Raw genomic sequence first — 21,071 nt, forward strand, 5'->3', positions numbered from 1 at the left:
TAAATAAACTTTAAAGGGCTAGTTCACCCAAAAATGAAATTTCTGTCATTACTCACCCTCATGTCGTCCCAAACCCTGTAAGACCTTCGTTCATCTTCGGAACACAAATTAAGATATTTTTGATGAAATCCGAGAGGTATCTGAAACACAATGTTGCGTAGGCAGCAATGTCAATGTACCTTTTGAGGTCCAGAAAGGTATTAAAGACATTATTAAAATAGTCCATGTGACTACAGTGGTTCAACCTTAATGTTATAAAGTGACAAGAATAGTTTTTGTGCAAAAAAACAGAACAAAAATAATGACTTTATTTAACAATTTGAACTGTTGTCATATGCAGTTGACGTAGTGAACGCAGTACAGAGCTTCCGTGTTTACATCCGAACGCCAGCTCAGTATTGGCCGATGCTATACACGTGAGCAGCACGATGCGGATGCTGATGCAGAGTTGGCCAATAATGTGTCCGCATTTGGACGGAGAACACGGAAGCTCTGCGCCGCGTTCACTACGTCAACCGCGTATGACAACAGTTATAGTCATTATTTTTGTTTTTGTTTTTGCACACAAAAACTATTCTTGTCACTTCATAATAGTAAGGTTGAACCACTTTAGTCACGTTGACTATTTTAACAATGTCTTTGCTACCTTTCTGGACCTCAAAAGGTGCAATGAGGTTGCTGCCAATGTGTGGTTCAGAAACTCTCAGATTTCATCAAAAAATATCTTAATTTGTGTTCCGAAGATAAATGAAGGTCAGAAATGCCAGAAATGTCATTTTTGGGCAAACTAAACTTTTAATTTAGGTTTAATTAAAAAATGAATTTAAAACATTTAATTTAAAAAAAAAAAATTATTGTAAAAAATTTAATAAAAAAATAAAGAAAGAAAATTAATTTAAAAAGAAATTATTTTAAAACATTTTATTAAAAAAAATATTTTAAAAAATTATTTAAAAAAAAAAGTTTAATTAAAAAATTAATTAAAAAATTTATTTTGTTTAATCACTTGTAACATTATACATTTTGAGTGTTTTAATCATTAAAATGGGCTGCTTGCATATAAAGTTAATTGTACAGTAGTGGAAGTACAATAAACTACAAACCCAAGTACAACTGTCCAGCTAGTTACACCACCGGCCGACATCTAAGGTGACCTCTGCTGATATCTTAGGCTAAAGGATCTTTGAGGCATTTTGTACCTTTATCTCGTAAATCTTGAGTTTTCTTTTGATGTCTGCATTTTCTCGCTCAAGGCCAGCCAGCCGAGTCTTAATGTCCTGGTAGGCGCTGATGAGGGCGAAGTGGGAGGCAGAGTACATATCCTCTGATAAGGGAGAGCTGGACCAGCCCACCCCACAGCCATCTTCTTTCAGACCCTCGTTACCCCCCAGCAGGCCCAATTGACCACCGAAGAGAGACTCCATGACTCCTGATCCTCAACCTGTGAGATGCGAGAGAGAAAGAGGAAGGTTGTTTATGTGAATCAAAAATGAGAGCTAATCAGCCTTGGGACGTTCGTTCTTTCATCTTGAACATAATTTTTCACTTCTTCTCATCACTTCTTCAATGGTTTTGTTATTGTGCATGCTCTTCCCTTTATAAGCTCCACTTCACCCTCACTCAGGATAATTATTTCCTTTCTCAACTACGCTTCTCATTAGTATTGACATCCACGCCACAAACCACCAAACCGCACCGAACAAAAGCATCTCTACTGAAGGCCAAGGTTGTTTTTGTTCTCAACCACATGCCATTTAGCTTCTCTGGATATGTTTGGTCCTTTTTTTGGGGACAATGTGGACCGACAACAGTCAATGAGACGTCATCAATTATTCAGGATGACAAAGGCCAGAGACACTTAAAAGAGCTGAGCGGCATGACCTCATTTAAGTACACGCTGTGCAGCTAAGAGGATGACATCACCGCCTAGCAACAGTCACTGAGATCACATGTGTAGCTGCCATTTATTACAAGCTTCTACAGGATCAGCAAATTTTGTGAATACAGCATGGTGATGACAATAAATTTGCCGGAGAGAAAAACAGGCGCTTCAAAAATCTGCTATCATTTAAATTTTTTATTGATAGGGTACATATAAACTGTGTTCCGAAACTTAATGAGCTGCCTAGCTGTCTTCTTTAAGGCAGCATCCTAACTGAAATGAAACCTCTTAAGTGACAGATTTGGAGCGCTCTACATAGGCAGCAACTCTGTGCGTCATATAAATAGTGCTCCTCACACAAACCACACAGGAGATATGACTCACAATTGATGGCAGTTGTTTGCTGTTAGCATGTTGCTAAGCTAACAATGTGATACATAGTTCATGCAAATCGTGAAAAAAAAAAAATGTGTATGGGCCTACTTATGAATGTAATTGGCCCATTTGTTTTTAGACTGCAATATTTTTATCCATAATTTTCAGTATTGATTATATACAGTGATATAAATATATTATTTCCAAACAACATTTCTAATGCTTCGCACTAATATTACAAATCTGGCCAATAACGATTTATCAAGGAATTCTGAAATATGTATCACGGTTTCCGCAAAAATAGTAAGCAGCACTTGTTTCAACTGTTTCAACATTGATAATAAAGCTGCATATTAGAATAATTTCTGAAGGATCATGTGACACTGAAGACTGGCGTAATAGCTAATGAAAATTTGCATCACGGAAAATTTCTTTTTAATATATATATATATATATATATATATATTACATTTCTAATGCTTCGCACTAATATTACAAATCTGGCCAATAATGATAAGCCGATATGTATTTTTATGGTGTGGCTGATAACTAATACATGTCCAACATGTATATTTTTTTATTCTAAATAAATAAATAAATAAAAAATAGAAACTAAAATCAACCATTTTAAATGCTACAAGTGAATTTAGGCATCACAACATTATAACATTTTAAAAGAATACACTTTTGCTCACCAAAGTTACATTTATTTGATCAGAAATACAGTAAAAACAGTAATATTGTGATGCCTAAATTCACTTGTAGCATTTAAAAATGGTTGATTTTAGTTTCTATTTTATTTAATTTTTTTATTTATTTAGAATAAAAAAAAATATACATGTTGGACATGTATTAGTTATCAACCACACCATAAAAATACATATCGGCTTATCATTATTGGCCAGATTTGTAATATTAGTGCGAAGCATTAGAAATGTAATATATATATATATATATATATATATTAAAAAGAAATTTTCCGTGATGCAAATTTTCATTAGCTATTACGCCAGTCTTCAGTGTCACATGATCCTTCAGAAATTATTCTAATATGCAGCTTTATTATCAATGTTGAAACAGTTGAAACAAGTGCTGCTTACTATTTTTGCGGAAACCGTGATACATATTTCAGAATTCCTTGATAAATAGAAAATGCACTGTCACTTTTGATTAGTTTAATGCATCTTTGCTGAATAAAAGTATTAATTTCTTAAAAAAAAATCTTACTGATCCTGATTTTGGATGGTAGTGTACAATTGGCTAAGATAAATTGTCTAAAGACTACATTTAATAATGTTACTAAATTGTTTACTTAATTTTAAGTGAATGTTAGATGACGGCAAAGATAAACTAAGAATAGTAAAATGAGAAACATACAATATCTGATTTAAAAATATTTAAATATATTTTTATTAACTAAAAAAGATTATTAGTTTTATATATTATATTTTTATATAATTTATAATAATATATTTTTATTATATTTTATTATTAATTATAATATTGGCCGATATTATATGGACCAATACGTTACCAATTATTGTGCCAATATTTTGGAACAGCTTCTGCGTTGGAAGCCCAAGATGACCCGAGTACGAATTTCTCTTGGTTCTGAAACCAAGAGAAACAACAGAAGTATACGAACTGTTCAAAGACATGAGCTTGACTTGAATGCATGATGTGAGATGTCAGACATCCATGTTTGAAGAGGTCTAGCTCTATTAGTCCCCTGTGTATTGCCTTCATGCCCTTCAGTTCCCAGAGCCCACTGTTCACACCATGATGAATCGCTCCAGTGCCATCAACAACACTCATTCACACTAGACAGCACTGCCTCAACAACAAGGCAGTACATAAACATGGATAGAAACATGGAGTAAGCAGAAAAAATGCAACATCTTCACAGTAAACCGTTTAGTAAGATAATATGGATATGCGTGCAGCATCAGGTTGGCCATCTGATGCAGCACGGAGGTGTGAGGAGATTTTACTGCACACAAAATGAGTCAGATGCTTCTTACTTAGTGAGATATTTTTGGTCATTTACGTACCAATGTTAAAAAAAACGTACAGAGAAGCCTTGGACCTCTTCCTTGGTGTTCTCTTACACTCTCTCTCTCTCTCTCTCTCTCTTTCTCTCTATCCTTCAGGGTAATCCAGAAAAACACCCACTCACATCAATACATTTGCTTAGGCATGGCTAAGCAGCATGACCATGGGGGAGAGATTGCTGTTCTGATGAAGGTGTGAATGTGTGTAGGTGGAAGAATATCACTTTAGAGACATTCCAACCCACTACATTAATACAAGTGTGTTCTCACTCAGGGCTTCTCTGTGTGCTGATAAGGAGTTGCAGCACAATGTACTTATCTCATGTGATGTCTGTTATTGCAAACATATTGAAGTGTCATGCCCATAGATTTATATCTCTGCTAATAAAGTTGCATGATTATTGTAGTAAAAATATGTTTAGCTAAAACGATCAACGTTCAAATTTGATTAGTTGATTGGAACGTTGTTCCAGGATCAACAAAAGCCAGATTTCCACTCAAATTACCTGGAACAATTCGTCCCAGGAACTTTTTGCTGTCTGCTGTCTGCATTTCCATCACGGTCTAAAGTACTGTGAAGATTAGTCCGATGATGTACGGACGTTCACAACTTTCCAGTTCCCGCTGGATTTCGTCCTCCGCATATAAGCTTAATAAAACCTGAACCTCGTCATTAGTCCATCGGTCGTTTTTAAACACCATTGTTGATTCGAATAGCAAACAACTCTTTCTGCATGCACCACAACAAACTTTTAAAAATGGTGGTTGCATGAACTCAACCCCAAGTCTCACCCCCGAAAGTTCTTGAAAAAGTACTACTTCATGAGCAGGGACTTTCTGATGGGGGAATTTTTACCTGGAACTTCATTTAGACCCTGGAGAGTACCATCCCAAAAACCATAGTTCCTGGGGAAAGTTGTTGTAGATGTTGTTCCAGGAACATGTTGTACTTGGTGAAATCACGTTCACACTCCAGGCTCACTGATCAAAACTTACTGATGGACAAACTTGTGTTACATAAGACAAGCTAACATATTGTTAAAATGTTTTTATTCCTGCCACTGGAGCCCCCTAAAAAAATAGGTGCATGATGCCCCTGCTTCCTATTGACAGTCGTGTTGTTATTGCACAAACATACATCCATCCCAGTCTCAGTGAAAACAAGAATTTTAAGCACATGGATTATAAAATGGATCTGACAATTTGTCAGGGCTCAAAACCCTGGCAAGTGAAAACAGACAAATGGGACACTCTTTCCATGGCTAGCTAATCAGACATCTATCTTCCCATCTCACCTATTGTCTTTCTCTCTCCTGCACCTAATTTTGTGAACACTTACACTCTGCGCACACCTATTAAGAATTCCACAGCTATCCTCCCTGCTTCATTAGAGCAATTACCACAGGAAGTCATTTGTTACCTGGGGCCTAGATGGCACTGGCACAGACATGGACACACACTCTCTCTCTCACACACACACATTTCTACAGAGATTTTTTAAGCAACTCGTCTGCAGCTCATAATTATCAAATTTTTTTTTAAACCTAATGGCAATTTATAATTCCTGAATTTATATGTAGGCATATAATTTTCAGGCCTACAACATGTACATTTTCATAAATGTGTAATGTTTGCAAAAACATTCATTTAGCATTTAAATGTGCTCATTGTAAAGTCACTAAAATCATTCTGAGATTGAAATGAACATTATTTTCCTTAATAATGTTGTGGGCATCACATTTGTTGGAATGATGCTAATGTTCAAACCAGATAGATCAGCACGTACACCCTCTGAATGATTTAATAATCCATCCAAAATTTAGGAACGCCAGCATCCAACTCTCTTCTACAGACAGTGCTATTGCATAATTTCTTTCAGTCACACTTGCTCATGAAATTGGCTGTCATCCTAAACATTTACCACAAGCCGCATGCAATTACAGACAGCAGGACACAGTCGTATCGGACTCAAGCCCATTTTGTCGCGGGGAATCTGGCTCCTATAATGCACGTATCATGGTGCAGGCACACAAACAGACACACACACACACCTGTTATTTCAGTGGAGTGTTTATGTGTGTTTCTGGCATGCTTTGTGCCCCCTCAGTTGGTGGACGATTAGCAGGGCTGCAGGAGAAGTGTGACTGCCTGTGATAAAAAAAAAAAAAAAAAAAAAAAAATGACCACAGCGGTTCTACAGGTGTATCTGCACACACACACACACACACACAAAGCAAAAATATGCCTACATAGACATACACTTTATTGGAATAAGCAGCCATCACACAAGCGTGACAAAATGTAATTGGATACAAGCGATGGGATGACAATACAAGAGCAAAAACACATATTTTAAAACCAAAAACACAATATATGCGCCAAAAAACATCCTTCATTGTTTGGCACATATTTAAAAAATAATGTCCAAAAATTAAAAACATAACAATGCATGGCCAGTCAGTAGACAACATTCGGCCACAAAGTTATATAGAGAATTTTTATTTAAAATATATATATCTTTTTTTTAACTTTATGTGTCGGAAGGAAATATTTTTCTATTATTAATTATTAAAAATTAAGATTTCTTTACAAAAAAAGTTATAACAATTAATGTAATTTGCATTTAATAACTACAAATTAGCTATAATGTAACTTTTTTTTTAAAATTTAATTTATAATATTATCATTCTTAATATAATCACAAAACATGAATATATTAACAAAACCTCATCTATTTTAGCCAGCTAGATTATGTTACCTTGGTAACATTTTAAATTAGCAGGATTCTGTAATCTTTAATGCTCAACATTTCAAAGTAAAACCAAATGTTTAAGCTTGCAAGGAACACAAATTATGTATATGGGTCATTGACGAATAAGGTTTTAAAAAGTGTAAAAAAACATAATGGAGATACAATTAATTTTGAAGTTATATTAAGTGTTAACAATGAGATTATGTGATTTTTATATTCAATTAACACTGCTTTGGTCTTTTTTACAAGATGGACAAAATTTGTCACCAAAAAGTCATTCGGTTTCAGTTTTACCGAATGACGATATTTTAAAAAAAATGCTAACAGGCTGATATCTAGCTAGCTAGCAAAAGGTCAATCAAACATTTTATATTTAGTAGAAGTTTTTAAAATATTACAACATTTTCCATGTTTTATAGCGGTTGTACCAAATGACCTTACGGGACATGAATATGAGCAAGTGAAAACATACATTTTTCAAATAGTTAAACGAGAGTTAGTTAATTTGCTTCATGACCATGTGGTCCTTTGCAGGTGTCTGAATGATGGTACATCCTGTCACATGATACTGACTGCATGACTTGATCCAAAATGGTCCCTTTATATTGGTTACTCCCAATGACATCAATGAAATTCATTTTTCCGGACATTCTTTCTCATAACAAAGCAACGACTTCTACACATAATTTTAATACCATTTTGCACTATGTTGATATATGATGTTATAAAATCATGCCAGAATAAAAAAATATATACATTTATTACATTTTAAGATATTTTAATCACAAATGAATGGTTGTATTGGCCTTTGGACGGTTAAACCAAATGACCTTTTGACACTTCAAAATCTTTAAAATGCCTTTTATATGTAGCAAAATATAATGAAAACCTTTTGGGTCCGTGTACGTTTTGATAGTTTGTTTTCCAATTTGAAATGAAATACGCAGAAACGAGAAAACGGTCGTTTCCCGTTTTTTCGTTTGTTAAAAAAAACGGAAAAACGAGATTTTGACCCGATTTTCTTTTTTTTCGGGTCACGGATAGAAAACGGAAACACGACTTCAAAACTCGTTTTCCACATGTGGGCGGTCATTACACGCCCCTTTCAGCCGATTGGTCTATCAGATCTGAGCCAATGACGTCATCTTCAGTTCGTTCAACAAAATAATAGTCCTCAGTAGATGTCATAAATCGGCTTTCTTCTGTGCAACCTAACGTGTATTTCACAGAAATATGTTTGCACAGATAAAAAAAAAAGTTTAAAAAACCTACAGTAAATTTAATTAAGTCTGTTTTAAGCTGTCATTGTGCTTTTAAAATGTAAAATGTAAATGCCTCTACATCTGTTACCAAGCGCATGACATCCTTTGGGCTACTACCACCGATCAATAGGCTATACATAATGATAGACTATTCTCTATTATAGATCAGTGGCTACTGCACTCATTTTTCTTATTTTAATGTTTTGTTTACATTTTATACATTTAAATTCAATCATTTAGCAGACGCATTCCTTGCAGTAGACTATGCAGTCATATTAGAAAATAGGCACTAGGTGGCAACACCTAATAACGTTATCACCATCGGGGGCTTTTTAGTTTTCCTTAGCTTATAAATGGCCATACCATACAGATTTTATCTCTTAAATTAAACACTTTTATGAACACAGTGAACATTATTATATGTCACGGTTTACTTGCTATCCTCACTTTTTCTGTCTTTCCTTCGCTTTTGAATGAATTAGCTATAAATGGCCCTGAACATTTTACTTTCAATTTCGATTTAACGGCTATTGGCGATTCTGCGTCAATTGCTTTAGTGGACAACAGCAAAACAAAAACTCTCGTATATTAAACATAGAACTTTTATTATCTTTGTAATTATTTTACTATCTTTTATCATCTTTGTAATTATTTTATTTTGTAAATATTCGTGGCTTAAACAGCGGGAAAATGTATGCAGTTCTGTGGATGTTTTGAAAAACTTAAACTAAACGAAAATTATTGTTGCTTTGTCAATATAATTTCTGTTTCCCCCCCTGACTTTCAACTGATGCGATCATCGTTTCATTAACCGACAAGATTATATTAAATTAGAATTAAATGAAATTTGATAAATGTCTGTGAATCATTAAAAAAATCCCAGGGGTTTAGTTTTAGCCTACATGAACAAATAGCAGAATAAACAACAGAACATGAGGATCCATCATCATCACGCACCTGCAGCGCTTCTGTGAATGGAGAACAAAGGATTCAATTATATAAAAGGAATAAATAGCCTATGTCTATGCGCGAAATTTATTTCACTTAAGTAATTAACATATTACCAAAATGAAAGGGGAAAAAATGCGACAATATGAGTGTCGGTTCATTTTTGAGAAGTTCATAGAAAGGAAACCGAGACAGCAGAACATTTCTTTGTTTATTTTACGAGCAATGTTTTTTTTTTTTATTGTGAGTGTACAAAAATAATAGGCCTATTTAACCCTTCACAGATTCGAATGGTGTTACATATATTTGACCATAAATGTCTGAGTATTTTAAGTTGTTTCCGCTTTTAGGATAAGAAAATTCAAGTGAACGCGTCGGCGCCTCACGCACACACAACATCAGTTTTAGTAACTTGACATCACAGCCTGTTAACTGTCAAAATAACATACATTCAACCAAATATATAAAAAGTTATACTGCTCATTTTAAGTAGTCTGTGTAGGCTACAATAAAAGCGTTTAAATAATAAATATAGTGAATCGTGAATATTGAAACATTTGGATTTGTGTCAAATTAGAGAGGTAGTTATAACGCCGGATTCTGTTTCAATTCAGCTTTAAATTAATTCGTTTTGGCTTAACATTTATATATTATTTTTGTCATAACTAAAATAGCTATGTAGCTGTAATTTTGATCTTTAATGTTTGATCTTTACATATTCCCTCAATCTTTTAACCAAAGGGTTATTAACATTAGCCTATATTCAGCAGGCAATGTATAAAATAAATAAATAAAGAGAGATGAGCTATTGTTCGTTTTTCAAAATTGCTTACACTACTTATTTATTGTGATTTATTCTATTTATTCAAAATAGAATAAAATAAAAACTGTAGTTTTTTTCTTTTGTTTTTCTGTGAAATACATTAGGTTGCACAGAAGAAAGCCGATTTATGACATCTACTGATAAAGCGGCAGAGGACTGTTATTTTGTTGAACGAACTGAAGATGACGTCACTGGCTCAGATTTGATTGACCAATCGGCTGAAAGGGGCGTGTAATGACCGCCCACATGTGGAAAACGAGTTTTGAAGTCGTGTTTCCGTTTTCTATCCGTGACCCGAAAAAACGAAAATCGAGTCAAAATCTCGTTTTTCCGTTTTTTTTAACAAACGAAAAAACAGGAAACGACCGTTTTCTCGTTTCTGCGTATTTCATTTCAAATTGGAAAACAAACTATCAAAACGTACACGGACCCTTTTGGATTCGATAAAAGAGATCTAGTTGTACTAGCTTACATACTTTGGATGTCATATCTTTGTTTTTTTTTTATTATTATCATATATACGTACATGTATACAACATATAGCCTAGCATATCGGGCTTGAAGTATTTGAATGCAAATTTTGAATATGTGCTGAAAAAACCTGAAGGTAAATCCTTGATAAACTCTTTATAGAGTTTCACACAAGCAAAAATGTGTATTGTGACAGAAATGGTGTATTGTGGCCATCTTCATTGTTGAGTCGCGATTAGTTACATTTGTAACATTATGACATGGTGACATATGACATATTTTTGCTTTTCCTCCCAGTTTTAAGTTATTTAGTGGCTTTAGAAAGGCTAGCCTGAAAGCAAAACTTTTTTTACAGTTAGAAATTTCTCAGACTAATGTCATTTTTACTGAATCTAAGTTAGAAACAGACTCTCTGCGAGTAATTCACTATGCACTGGGCTACAGTATTGACCATATTGACAAGAAAACGCCTCCTTTGGAGTGAAGATTGGGCTGGCACAAGTTGGCACGAGCAGCAACACAACTGAGTGGGTGTTGCAGAGGGACTGTGGTTGAGCCTCGTGGGCAAATCAGAGCATGTACACGTGTATTTTTACCATGGAGTGGGAGTAAGGGAGATATTGATTCTACAACAGTCACAACTGCAAACTATGGGCTAATGTGCTCTTTTTGTTGTTTCTAGCCAGGCTAGTATGTGGAATTCTCATGTAGAAGCACCAAATGCCCTAAAGAGGTTTGTCAACGTAAATGTGATATAGGTGTCTCACATTAAAACATGTTATGTAGCATGTATGTAATCCAAAGAGGCCATTTGATTGAGTTTTAGCTGACAAATACAACAAATACATGTATGATGCATTCAGGACAGCAGGATAGGAAAGTGAGCAGAGTGAAAGCAAGGTGGGTGCTGCATCTGTAGGTGGAACTGGAGATGGATGGTAGGAGAGAAAGAAAAAAAGATTAAGCTAAATTTCACAGCTCACTATATTGCACCTCTCCTTTCTCTCTTCTTAACTATCCTGCTCATCATCATCCTATTTCTGGGTTTAGTTTTCAGTCACACTCTGTCCATTCATCCACTAATGTTTCCACCAGATTTTCTTGTAGATATGGTTCTATCTGAACCATAAACCAGCATAAATTCCACGTTGGTCCAGAGTAGTTTATGCTATAGCAGCACTATACCAGCTCTAACCAGCATAAACCAGCCTGGGCCAACATGGAATTCATGCTGGTTTATGCTAGTTAGAGTTGGTTTAGTGCTGGTCTAGCTAGTGGACAAGCAAAGTCATGCTGTTCCTCAAGCCAAACCACACTCCCACTTCCCAAGCTGGTCCCCATACCTTTTGCTGGTGACCAGCGATGCTGCATTTTTCAGCAGGGTTTTCTTCTTTAGCTGTTAGCCTCTATCTTTCTTTCCATTTTTGGTATGCAACTACAAACCCATCCCTCCCCTAGTATTAAAAGTTCAGCAAAACCTCCTAAAGATGAAATTTTACATAAGCCACTAATGATGCACTCAGTAATTTGTTCCTCATTAAAAAGTTTTACTCCTAAAGTCAAGAATAGTGCTTTTGAAAAATCATGTACACTCACAAGATGAATGAATGAATCCATCCATCCATCCATCCATCCATCCATCCAGGGTTTCTTTTTTTTCCCAAAAAATTGAAACAAGGCTGTCATGATAGACTGACTGACAGATGATATAGATAGATAGATAGATAGATAGATAGATAGATAGATAGATAGATAGATAGATAGATAGATAGATAGATAGATAGATAGATAGATAGATAGATAGATAGATAGATAGATAGATAGATAGATAGATAGATAGATAGATAGATAGATAGATAGATAGATAGATAGATAGATAGATAGTAGGGGTGTAATGGTACATATATTCATCCAGAACCATACGGTACAGGTGTCATGGTTCTGTGCATGCAGTCAAACGACGAATACAGTCAGTCACAGGTGATCCAAAGTCCAATCCAGAAGGGGGCGCACACAGTAACGTATTGAATCCTAAGCATTCTTTTACCAGCATTAATGAACAATAATCACAATAAGCTCTGTGTTTTGTTACATTCGATAAGAAACAAAGTGTCATCATTCAAATTCTGTCCATTTTATCACGAAATTAAAACAATAAAATGTAATTTTGACACTTTTTAATGTGGTGTAACAGATCGCTGTGTAGTTGCCTCAGTTCAAGCAGCAGTGATATGACTTTCTTCTTTCTGATAAACACTCTCTGAGAATTTTTAATAAATATCCTGACGCATCCAAGCTTCATAATGGCAGTGAACAGGTATGAGCTGAAGAAAGTGCTTCCATCCACATCCATCCATCATAAACATACTCCACATGGCTCCGGGGGAATTAATAAAGGCCTTCTGAAGTGCATCGATGCATTTGCGTAAAAAGTATATATCCATATTTAACAAGTTATTAAGTAAAATATCTAGCTTCCGCCAGACCGCCTTCCATCAGTTAAGCTTTTTCTGTAAGTTGATTAGGGAAGGCGGTCTGGAGAAAGCTTGATAATATTACTTCATAACTTGTTAAATATGTTTTTTTTTTTTTTTTTTTATACACAAACTCATCACTTCGCTTCAGAAGGCCTTTATTAACCCCCTGCAGCCATGTGAAGTTCACGTTTATGGATGTAGAGGGAAGTGTCAGGATATTTATTAAAATATCTCTGAGAGTGTTTATCAGAAAGAAGAAAGTCATACACACCTAGGATGGTTTGAGGTTGAGTAAAGCTTGGGGTAATTTTCATTTGAAAGTGAACTGTTTCTTTAATTAATCATATTTTAAATTAAAATTTAATGAATTTAAAGACAGAAACGTGACTTCAAAAATGGAGTTACTTATTGAACCGTCATTTTTGTGTACTGTTACACCCCTAATAGATAAATAGATAGATAAAGTAGATAGCCAGACAGACATATAGAGCAGATTCAATATACATGTAAAAGTTATCCTTGAACAGGATGTGAGAAATGAAGATGGTGGGCAGAGGAAAGCTAACTGAAGAACGCATACAGCTCATGAGTACATTATTCAAAATGAATGTAATATATTCAGTACTGACATAAATAAAATGAGCTCCCCCCTCTCCACACCTGGCAGCGCCTCTGTGATGATACATAATCGATAACAGAAATCAGCACCCTGAGCGCTGCTCACTAGGTGTTCTAGTTCATTGTTCCGTCACATAGCAACTTCAGCAAAGAGGAGGGGCATGCGGAGAAATGAATTATCGGAAAACATTGGCTTGCACTTGCAGAATTCACTTTCTTCATATATGTGTGTGTCAGTTTTTTCCGCTCTATGTGTTGATGTATTACTGCATTACCAAAATGAAAGCTCTGAAGTTACCTTGGCAAGGACAATTAACACTTCCAGTGAATGTCTACAAAACATTCACACTGCAAATCAGGTTTCAGGGAGTATAGAGATGGAGAGAAAAGGAGGATGGAGTGAGGTAAGAAATAAACAATTGGCTCTGATTAAACTGGATTTTACAAAAAGGATGTTGTTGTCTCACACCCACACCAGTGAACCCTGCAGAGATGAACACATCGCAATGAATGCCTCAGAGACAATCGGAGGCAGGCAGGCGGGGTCTGACGTCACACGCACGCATGTGGAGAGAAGAGGTGATCAGCATCTGCTCTGTCATTATTTTCTCTCAGAGAAAAAGGAGGAATGTGAGGGGGCCTGGGGATGGCTGATCGTGCAACACTCCAAGAAACATGAAGATCAGAAACGATGAAACTCATGCTGTGATTGGAGAAGTGTGAGTGGCAGCATCATGATGTTACAGAAGCTCTCTGATTCCCACGCACAGAAAACGCCTCAAAAAAAAAAAAAAAAAAAATGAAACAGCCATTTCACAATACACACACGTGTGCATGCAAACAAACACCCACACATTCATAAACACATATAGATATAGATATATATAGTAGCCTGCATGTGCCAATACCAGATACTATTTTATCTGAGGAAAATGGCAAAATAGCACATTCAAGCTGTTCTATACTGAAATGTTTGAAACTTCACTTAGGGAATTATCTGAATTATCTGAAATCATATAAATACTTTAACTGTGGTCCTGCAATCCACTGTTCTGTCAAATTTAGCTTGAAAAATAAATCCAAAAATAACAGAAAAAGTACTGGCAGCTAATTACACGGACATCTCCCTAAAACACCATGGAATGAAGTGCAAAATTCAAACTATATTTCAAAAAATAAATATGGAATATTTAGTTAAATTAATAATACAGTACATTGTGCCCTATTGAAAAATGAAAAATCTGAATATCTGTCTACTTCTGTACTATATAGGGGAAAAACAGTATGTCTGAATTCATAGTATTCATAAAACATTAGGCAGAAAGCACCCGGATGCCCTACTAATTCTGCAGAGATTCCTAAGTTTCCTAACTTTTTACACTTTATTGTGAAAAATAACACAAATGACACCATACGTCACACACATTCATACTTTTTTAATGGTCAAGAAGTTCATTTCTTGTGAAATGTAGTGCCTGCTCAGTCAGTATAAGATTTCGAAGTTTCAAACACAACTAAAGTCTTCAGGATTGCAGGCTGGTATGTTTGATTACTGTCAGGACGAGGGGTTTGTAACTAGTGTGCACTTTTAATTCTAGCCACAGAAAGACACCAAAGAAATTCAGAAATTAAAAGCATGCTGCATCACTTGACTTTTTAAACACCTTGATTTTTTAAACTACACCCCTGCAAGCTCAAATTCATCTGCCTCCATTTTTGATCATCAATCCACCCAACAATTCATGCATAGAAGCCCCCACTCTACATTTTTATCAACGTTTAATCGGGAAAGCCACTGTGGTTCTTTTTTCCTACTTTATAAAGGACTTGCATCACAGAGAGCACAGACGAAATGCAATAAACACTGTCATGTTATCTTGCGTTCAGATGCCGGGTGCTTGGAAATGCAATCATGTGAGACACTTCTGGGAGGGAATTAAACCAAATCATTTTGATGACGACTTTAACTCAGGCATTTCAGAATGATCAAACCAACATTTGAGATGCTGTGCATTTTTTTTGTTGCACATCGAGGGATTTATTCTGTAAATGTGTTTCCATAGTATATGCGCATGGCTTCTTATCGAATAAAAAATACGTTAAAATACATTTTAGGCACATTTTTTAGAATTTATGCGCATCTTGGAGTTTCCATCCAACATGTTTTTGCAATATCCCAAAATGTGCATGAAAATATGTGAATGGAAACAGCTATTGTGAACTTTATTTATTTTTTATTGTTCAAAGTTAAATTAAATTAAAAAAATTAAAAATAACATAAATCAGAATACTGCTTGCCACATGCTTCCCAATATGCATCAGACCGAGACTGCATTCAAACAACATTTAAAGGTGCTAAAGAGGATGTTTTGTTTTATACATTTTTGCAATATTACTTGAAACTGTCTTTACTAACTGATAAAAGACTATTTATTAGGTGCACTGAAAGGAATAATATTAATATACATCATCTGTGCACGAGGTAGGGCCTTAAAAACATCAGCCAATTGTTTACGCGATCATCGTGTAAACGATTGGCCCTCTGGCTTGTCAATCACTGCCATGACGTTTCTTGTGAGAGATGTGCGCGGCTGCGCGCTCCAGTAACTTTTGTCATGCAATTTTTTTGTCAGGAGACAGGAGTAGCAACTGCAGATTATGAGTTACCTGCGGTGAGTCCGACATAATGAATCCACTAACACGATACAGCGAATGCCGGTGGTGAACACTCGTGTTCCAGTACTCGTGCACAAGTTTTGGGTGGCGTTCCCTTGAAATGAGCGTGAAGGAGGGGAGTTGTTCTTACGCATGCGCTCATTTCAAAAACTCACTAACAGTCTGGTTTCTCAGTCGACGAAAAGATCGTGGGCGTGGGCATCCTCTTTAGCACCTTTAAACAACTCCTGGAGACATCCATTCTTTCCACCCCCTTATGGGCCAACTGCACTTGTGATGCGGAATGATCAGGTATGAGTCCTGTGAAAAGTCACGATAAAAGAGCTCAAAGACTTGTGGAAGCAAGCTAAAATGGTGTATTAATCTCAAGTTTGCTTTTGTTAACACCATTGGTTAGGTGCAGGGTATGGTTTAGTGTAGGTAATACGCTATTTTATGCGATAAAGTGCTAACCTTTCAGGGGCACTCACCAGACATTTCATTTCCTAACCGCAGAGATACCTACAACAATAACTGTAATAAACGTTTATCTGTTTCATATAAAACTGAATGAGCTTTTAATGCCATTCAATGGACAATGTAATATATAATTTAGCAGAAATGTTGCCATACATATTTCCAATTAGCCTGGGTTGCCAATACGTTTGCTAGTTTATTAGTGACATTTCTATGTGCTGGTGCTCGCAATATCCTTCATTCCCCCGATAGCATCTCTGTCAACAATGTGCACTGCCAGAGGGGCAGTGAGAAAGACTGAGGAAATGCTGTGGAAAAGTGGACTGTTATTTTTAGGGCCACCTAGGGGAATTATAGCAGTCCGGCACCAAGAGCAATGTAAGTGGGTAACCTGGTTTTCCTTGAGAGAGAAACACAATGAGAATATTTCCAGTGCGACGTCTAGCAAACACAAATTGTCGCTGTCCTGCGTTTCTCTTCCTCGTACTTTCACCTCATTTTACTTCTGTCAATTTTCTCTCTCCTCTTATCTTGTTACTTCCTCCCTAGATTCATTTTTCACCCTAATGTGTGTCTCATAAACCCCCCCTCCCCCGCTCTCTTCCCCCCCACCCGCTCTTCTCGCTCTTTCTCGTTTATAGATACATAGATATATTACATTACGCCTCCATAGTAAGGCCTTGTGCTATGTGTGGGCTACTGAAGTCATCACTTCACAGAACAATATCACTTTCACACAGGCACCCCATTAGCCAGGCGTTCTTTACTGATAATTGGAAAATCAAAAGCTTGGGTTTGCATGTACGACATCACAACCACAACATGGCATTATTGAGGGCAACAATGCTAAGCAACTCGGTAACACTTAGCAACTGCTTCCAGGGATACTGGTGAACCTTAAAAAGGATTGGGTAGAAACGTGTTTGAATGAGTTGTAAAGGTCATGCAAGCAACAACACAATCCATACCTCCAGCAATGCAGTACAAAAGCACAAATAAAAGGCCTGGGATGGGTCAAGGTGGCTGACTAGTCAAAATTAATCTAATTTAAAACACAAACAGTAACAATATTTAAATAAAAAACACACACGCAGCATGCAGAGGACCAAAATCATATTAGGCAGTTGGTCATAATGTTTTGGCTCATCATTGTACACTACCATTCAAAAGTTTAGAATCAGTATGATTTTTTTTTTTTAAGAAATTAATACTTTTATTTAGCTGAGAATAAAACATTGAATAAATACTGTTCTTTTGAACTTTCTATTCATCAAAGAATCCTGAAAATAAATGATCATGGTTTCTACTAAATATTAAGCAGCACAACTGTTTTCAACATTAATAATAATAATAATAATAATAATAAATGTTAATTGAGCAACAAATCAGCATATTTTAATTATTACAGAAGAATCATGTGACACTGAAGACTGGAGTAATGGCTGCTGAAAATTCAGCTTTGCCATCAAAGGAATAAATTACATTTGAAAATATATTAAAATACAAAACAGTTATTTTAAATTGTAATAATATTTTACAATATTACTGTTTTTACTGTATTTTTATCAAATAAATGCAGCCTTGGTGAGCATAAAAGACTTATTTTTAAAAAAAATCTTACCAAACCCAAACCTTTTTCAGACAGTTTTATTCCATTACATGAAGCTGTTTGTGTTTAAACCAGACAGCCGTTTGAACATAAACCAGACTAAATGTAAAGGGCTTCCTTAAGAACTAATAATATTTTCTGAAAATATATGATTTAAAAAAAATATATATATTAGTATTTAGATCTATCTGTGGTATGTCATTCAAATGAGGAAGCAAACAGAGAGCAGTTACCATTGCTTACTTATGGCCAGCAATTCCCAGAGAGTGACTGTACTGCAGAGGAGGGAAGGTCATCACCTCTGATTCCAGTTATGTAAGATAAACGGAAATGCACTGTGGGGATATGGAGGGAAAATGACAGAGCACAACAAACAAGGACTATCAGAGAAAGACAAAATGGGTAGGTAAATAACAAAGCAAGGAGAATAAAATGGAAAGAGAGGGGGAGTTAATACAGTATATCCGCAAGAGCGGAAGCGTTTTGAAAGAAAGAACACAAAAGGCACCTGTCTGTCCACCCAACCAACCACATCAAGAGGTCATTCTAAAGTACTGTTAATAACCTGTGACTGTTCCTACGTGATAAATTACTACCTACAAAGCAAAGGCATAGTGGGGAAACATTTGGTTGGGCTTCAATCAGATGACCGTAACCTTGCTATTGACCTGCATTCAGAGTGTGTGGACAAAGCATTATCGTGACACGGTGATGAATGCAAACAGCAGGAACGGCATTAGGATGAGGGCAGAATGGAGATGTCATCTTTGAAAAATCGCTCCATGTGCTTGACTCTGATATGTTGAAGTACTCACAAATGAGAAAAAACTGCTTCCTGCCAAGCAGCCGGGCCTTTGACAATCCGGCAATCAATCAGTTTTGGCAGAAAGGCTTCAAACTGCATAAAAAACAGCCTAACTCTTGACTAGAGGAAAACTCTTTCTGCAGGCCTAACTTGAGATTTTTACTTCTAACTTGTTTACTTGAATAACATTTTCTCTAGCCCATCTACAAATATGATAAATAGGTATTTGTAGTAACGTGTCAGAAAAAAAAAAACATAAAAAGTTTATTATTGTTAATGCGCAACAAAAGCAATAAAGCAACACCGATCAGGCATAAGTAACATTATGACCACCTTCATAATATTGTGTTGGTCCCTCTTTTGCTGCCAAAACAGCCCTGACCCATCGAGCATGGACTCCAGACCCCTGAAGGTGTGCTGTGGTATCTGGCACCACGATGTTAGCAGCGGATCCTTTAAGTCCTATAAGTTGCGAGGGGAGGCCTCCATGGATCGGACTTGTTTGTTCAGCACATCCCACAGATGCTCGATTAGATTGAGATCTGGTGAGCCCAAGTCAACACCTCAAACTTTTTGCTTTGTGGCAGGGCACATTATCCTGCTGAAAGAGGGGAATACTGTTTCCATGAAAGGGTACATGGTCTGCAACAATGCTTAGGTAGGTGGTACGTGTCAAAGTAAAGTCCAAATGGATGGCAGGACCCAAGGTTTCCCAGCAGAACATTGCCCAAAGCATCACTCTGCCTCTGCTGGCTTGCCTTCTTTTCAAAGTGCATCCTGGTGCCATGTGTTCCCCAGATAAGCGACGCACACATCCGGCCATCAACGTGATGTAAAAGAAAACATGATTCATCAGACCAGGCCTCCTTCTATTGCTCCAAGGTCCAGTTCTGATGCTCACATGCCCACTAGTGGCGCTTTCGGCTGTGGACAGGGGTCAGAATGTGCACCCTGACCCTTAACCAGCATGGATTTCTTGAGCAATTTGAGCTACAGCAGCTCGTCTGTTGGATCGGACCACACAGGCTAGCCTTCGCTGAGCCTTGACCCTGTCGCCGGTTCACCACTGTTCCTTCCTTGGACCACTTTTGATAGATACTGACAACCGCAGACTGGGAACACTCCACAAGAGCTGCAGTTTTGGAAATGCTCTGACCCAGTCGTCTAGCCATCACAATTTGGCCCTTGTCAAACTCGCTCAAATCCTTACACTTACCCATTTTTTCTGCTTCAAACATCAACTTTGAGGACAAAATGTTCACTTGGTGCCTAATATATCTCACCCACTAACAGGTGCCGTGATGAAGAGATAATAAGTGTTATTCACTTCACCTGTCAGTGGTCATAATGTTATGCCTGATTGGTGTATAAATTCATAAAGATACTTTTGATGGAAAACAATGGCCTTTAACTGAGTTTTTTAAAAAGTTTTTGTTAATATCTTCTAGACACTTCTCACTCAGACTCTCAGCCAACCCAGGTATAATTATCCGCAATATAAAAAACGTAGAGTTTCTTTATAGTTAAGTTACTTCATAGTAATTTTCATAAGGATCAATAAGTAACCTTGAGGGATGCATGGTATATCAGTATCATATTAGCCATTTTTAGAGATTTTTTATTTATTTTATTTATCAGTATTAGCTAATATTGGCTAATATATGTAATTGTGCCAGCTCATTTACAGTTTTTTAAAATTACTTTTCATCAACCACTTACTTAAAATGAATCTTTAATCACAACTAAATATTGAAAACACTGTTAAATGTAATCTTAGCTATTTTTTATACATTGATTTCAATGGCTTTAAACAAAATAGTATAAATTTTAACTGATAAATGAAGACACACACACACATACACCTAT

The 21,071-nt window shown here is 36.2% G+C and overlaps 1 protein-coding gene across 6 annotated transcripts in view; it reads right to left on the minus strand.

Moving 5' to 3' along the window:
- The window catches only part of tbkbp1 (TBK1 binding protein 1), a 64,358-nt gene that overhangs the window by 37,190 nt on the left and 6,097 nt on the right, over positions 1–21,071 (minus strand). For 5 of the 6 annotated variants that reach the window (XR_010892637.1, XM_067369247.1, XM_067369246.1 and 2 more), the window contains one exon: positions 1,200–1,441. Coding sequence is in view for 5 of the 6 variants with exons in the window: in XM_067369247.1 (XP_067225348.1) it covers positions 1,200–1,424 (225 nt within the window). In the remaining variant the exon portion in view is untranslated. Of the gene's footprint in view, positions 1–1,199; positions 1,442–1,696; positions 1,737–21,071 lie in introns of those variants that run through there. The other variant, XM_067369248.1, reaches the window with a different exon arrangement.

This window comes from Chanodichthys erythropterus, chromosome 19 (genome assembly GCF_024489055.1).
Source record: "Chanodichthys erythropterus isolate Z2021 chromosome 19, ASM2448905v1, whole genome shotgun sequence".
In the NCBI taxonomy this organism is placed as follows: domain Eukaryota; kingdom Metazoa; phylum Chordata; class Actinopteri; order Cypriniformes; family Xenocyprididae; genus Chanodichthys; species Chanodichthys erythropterus.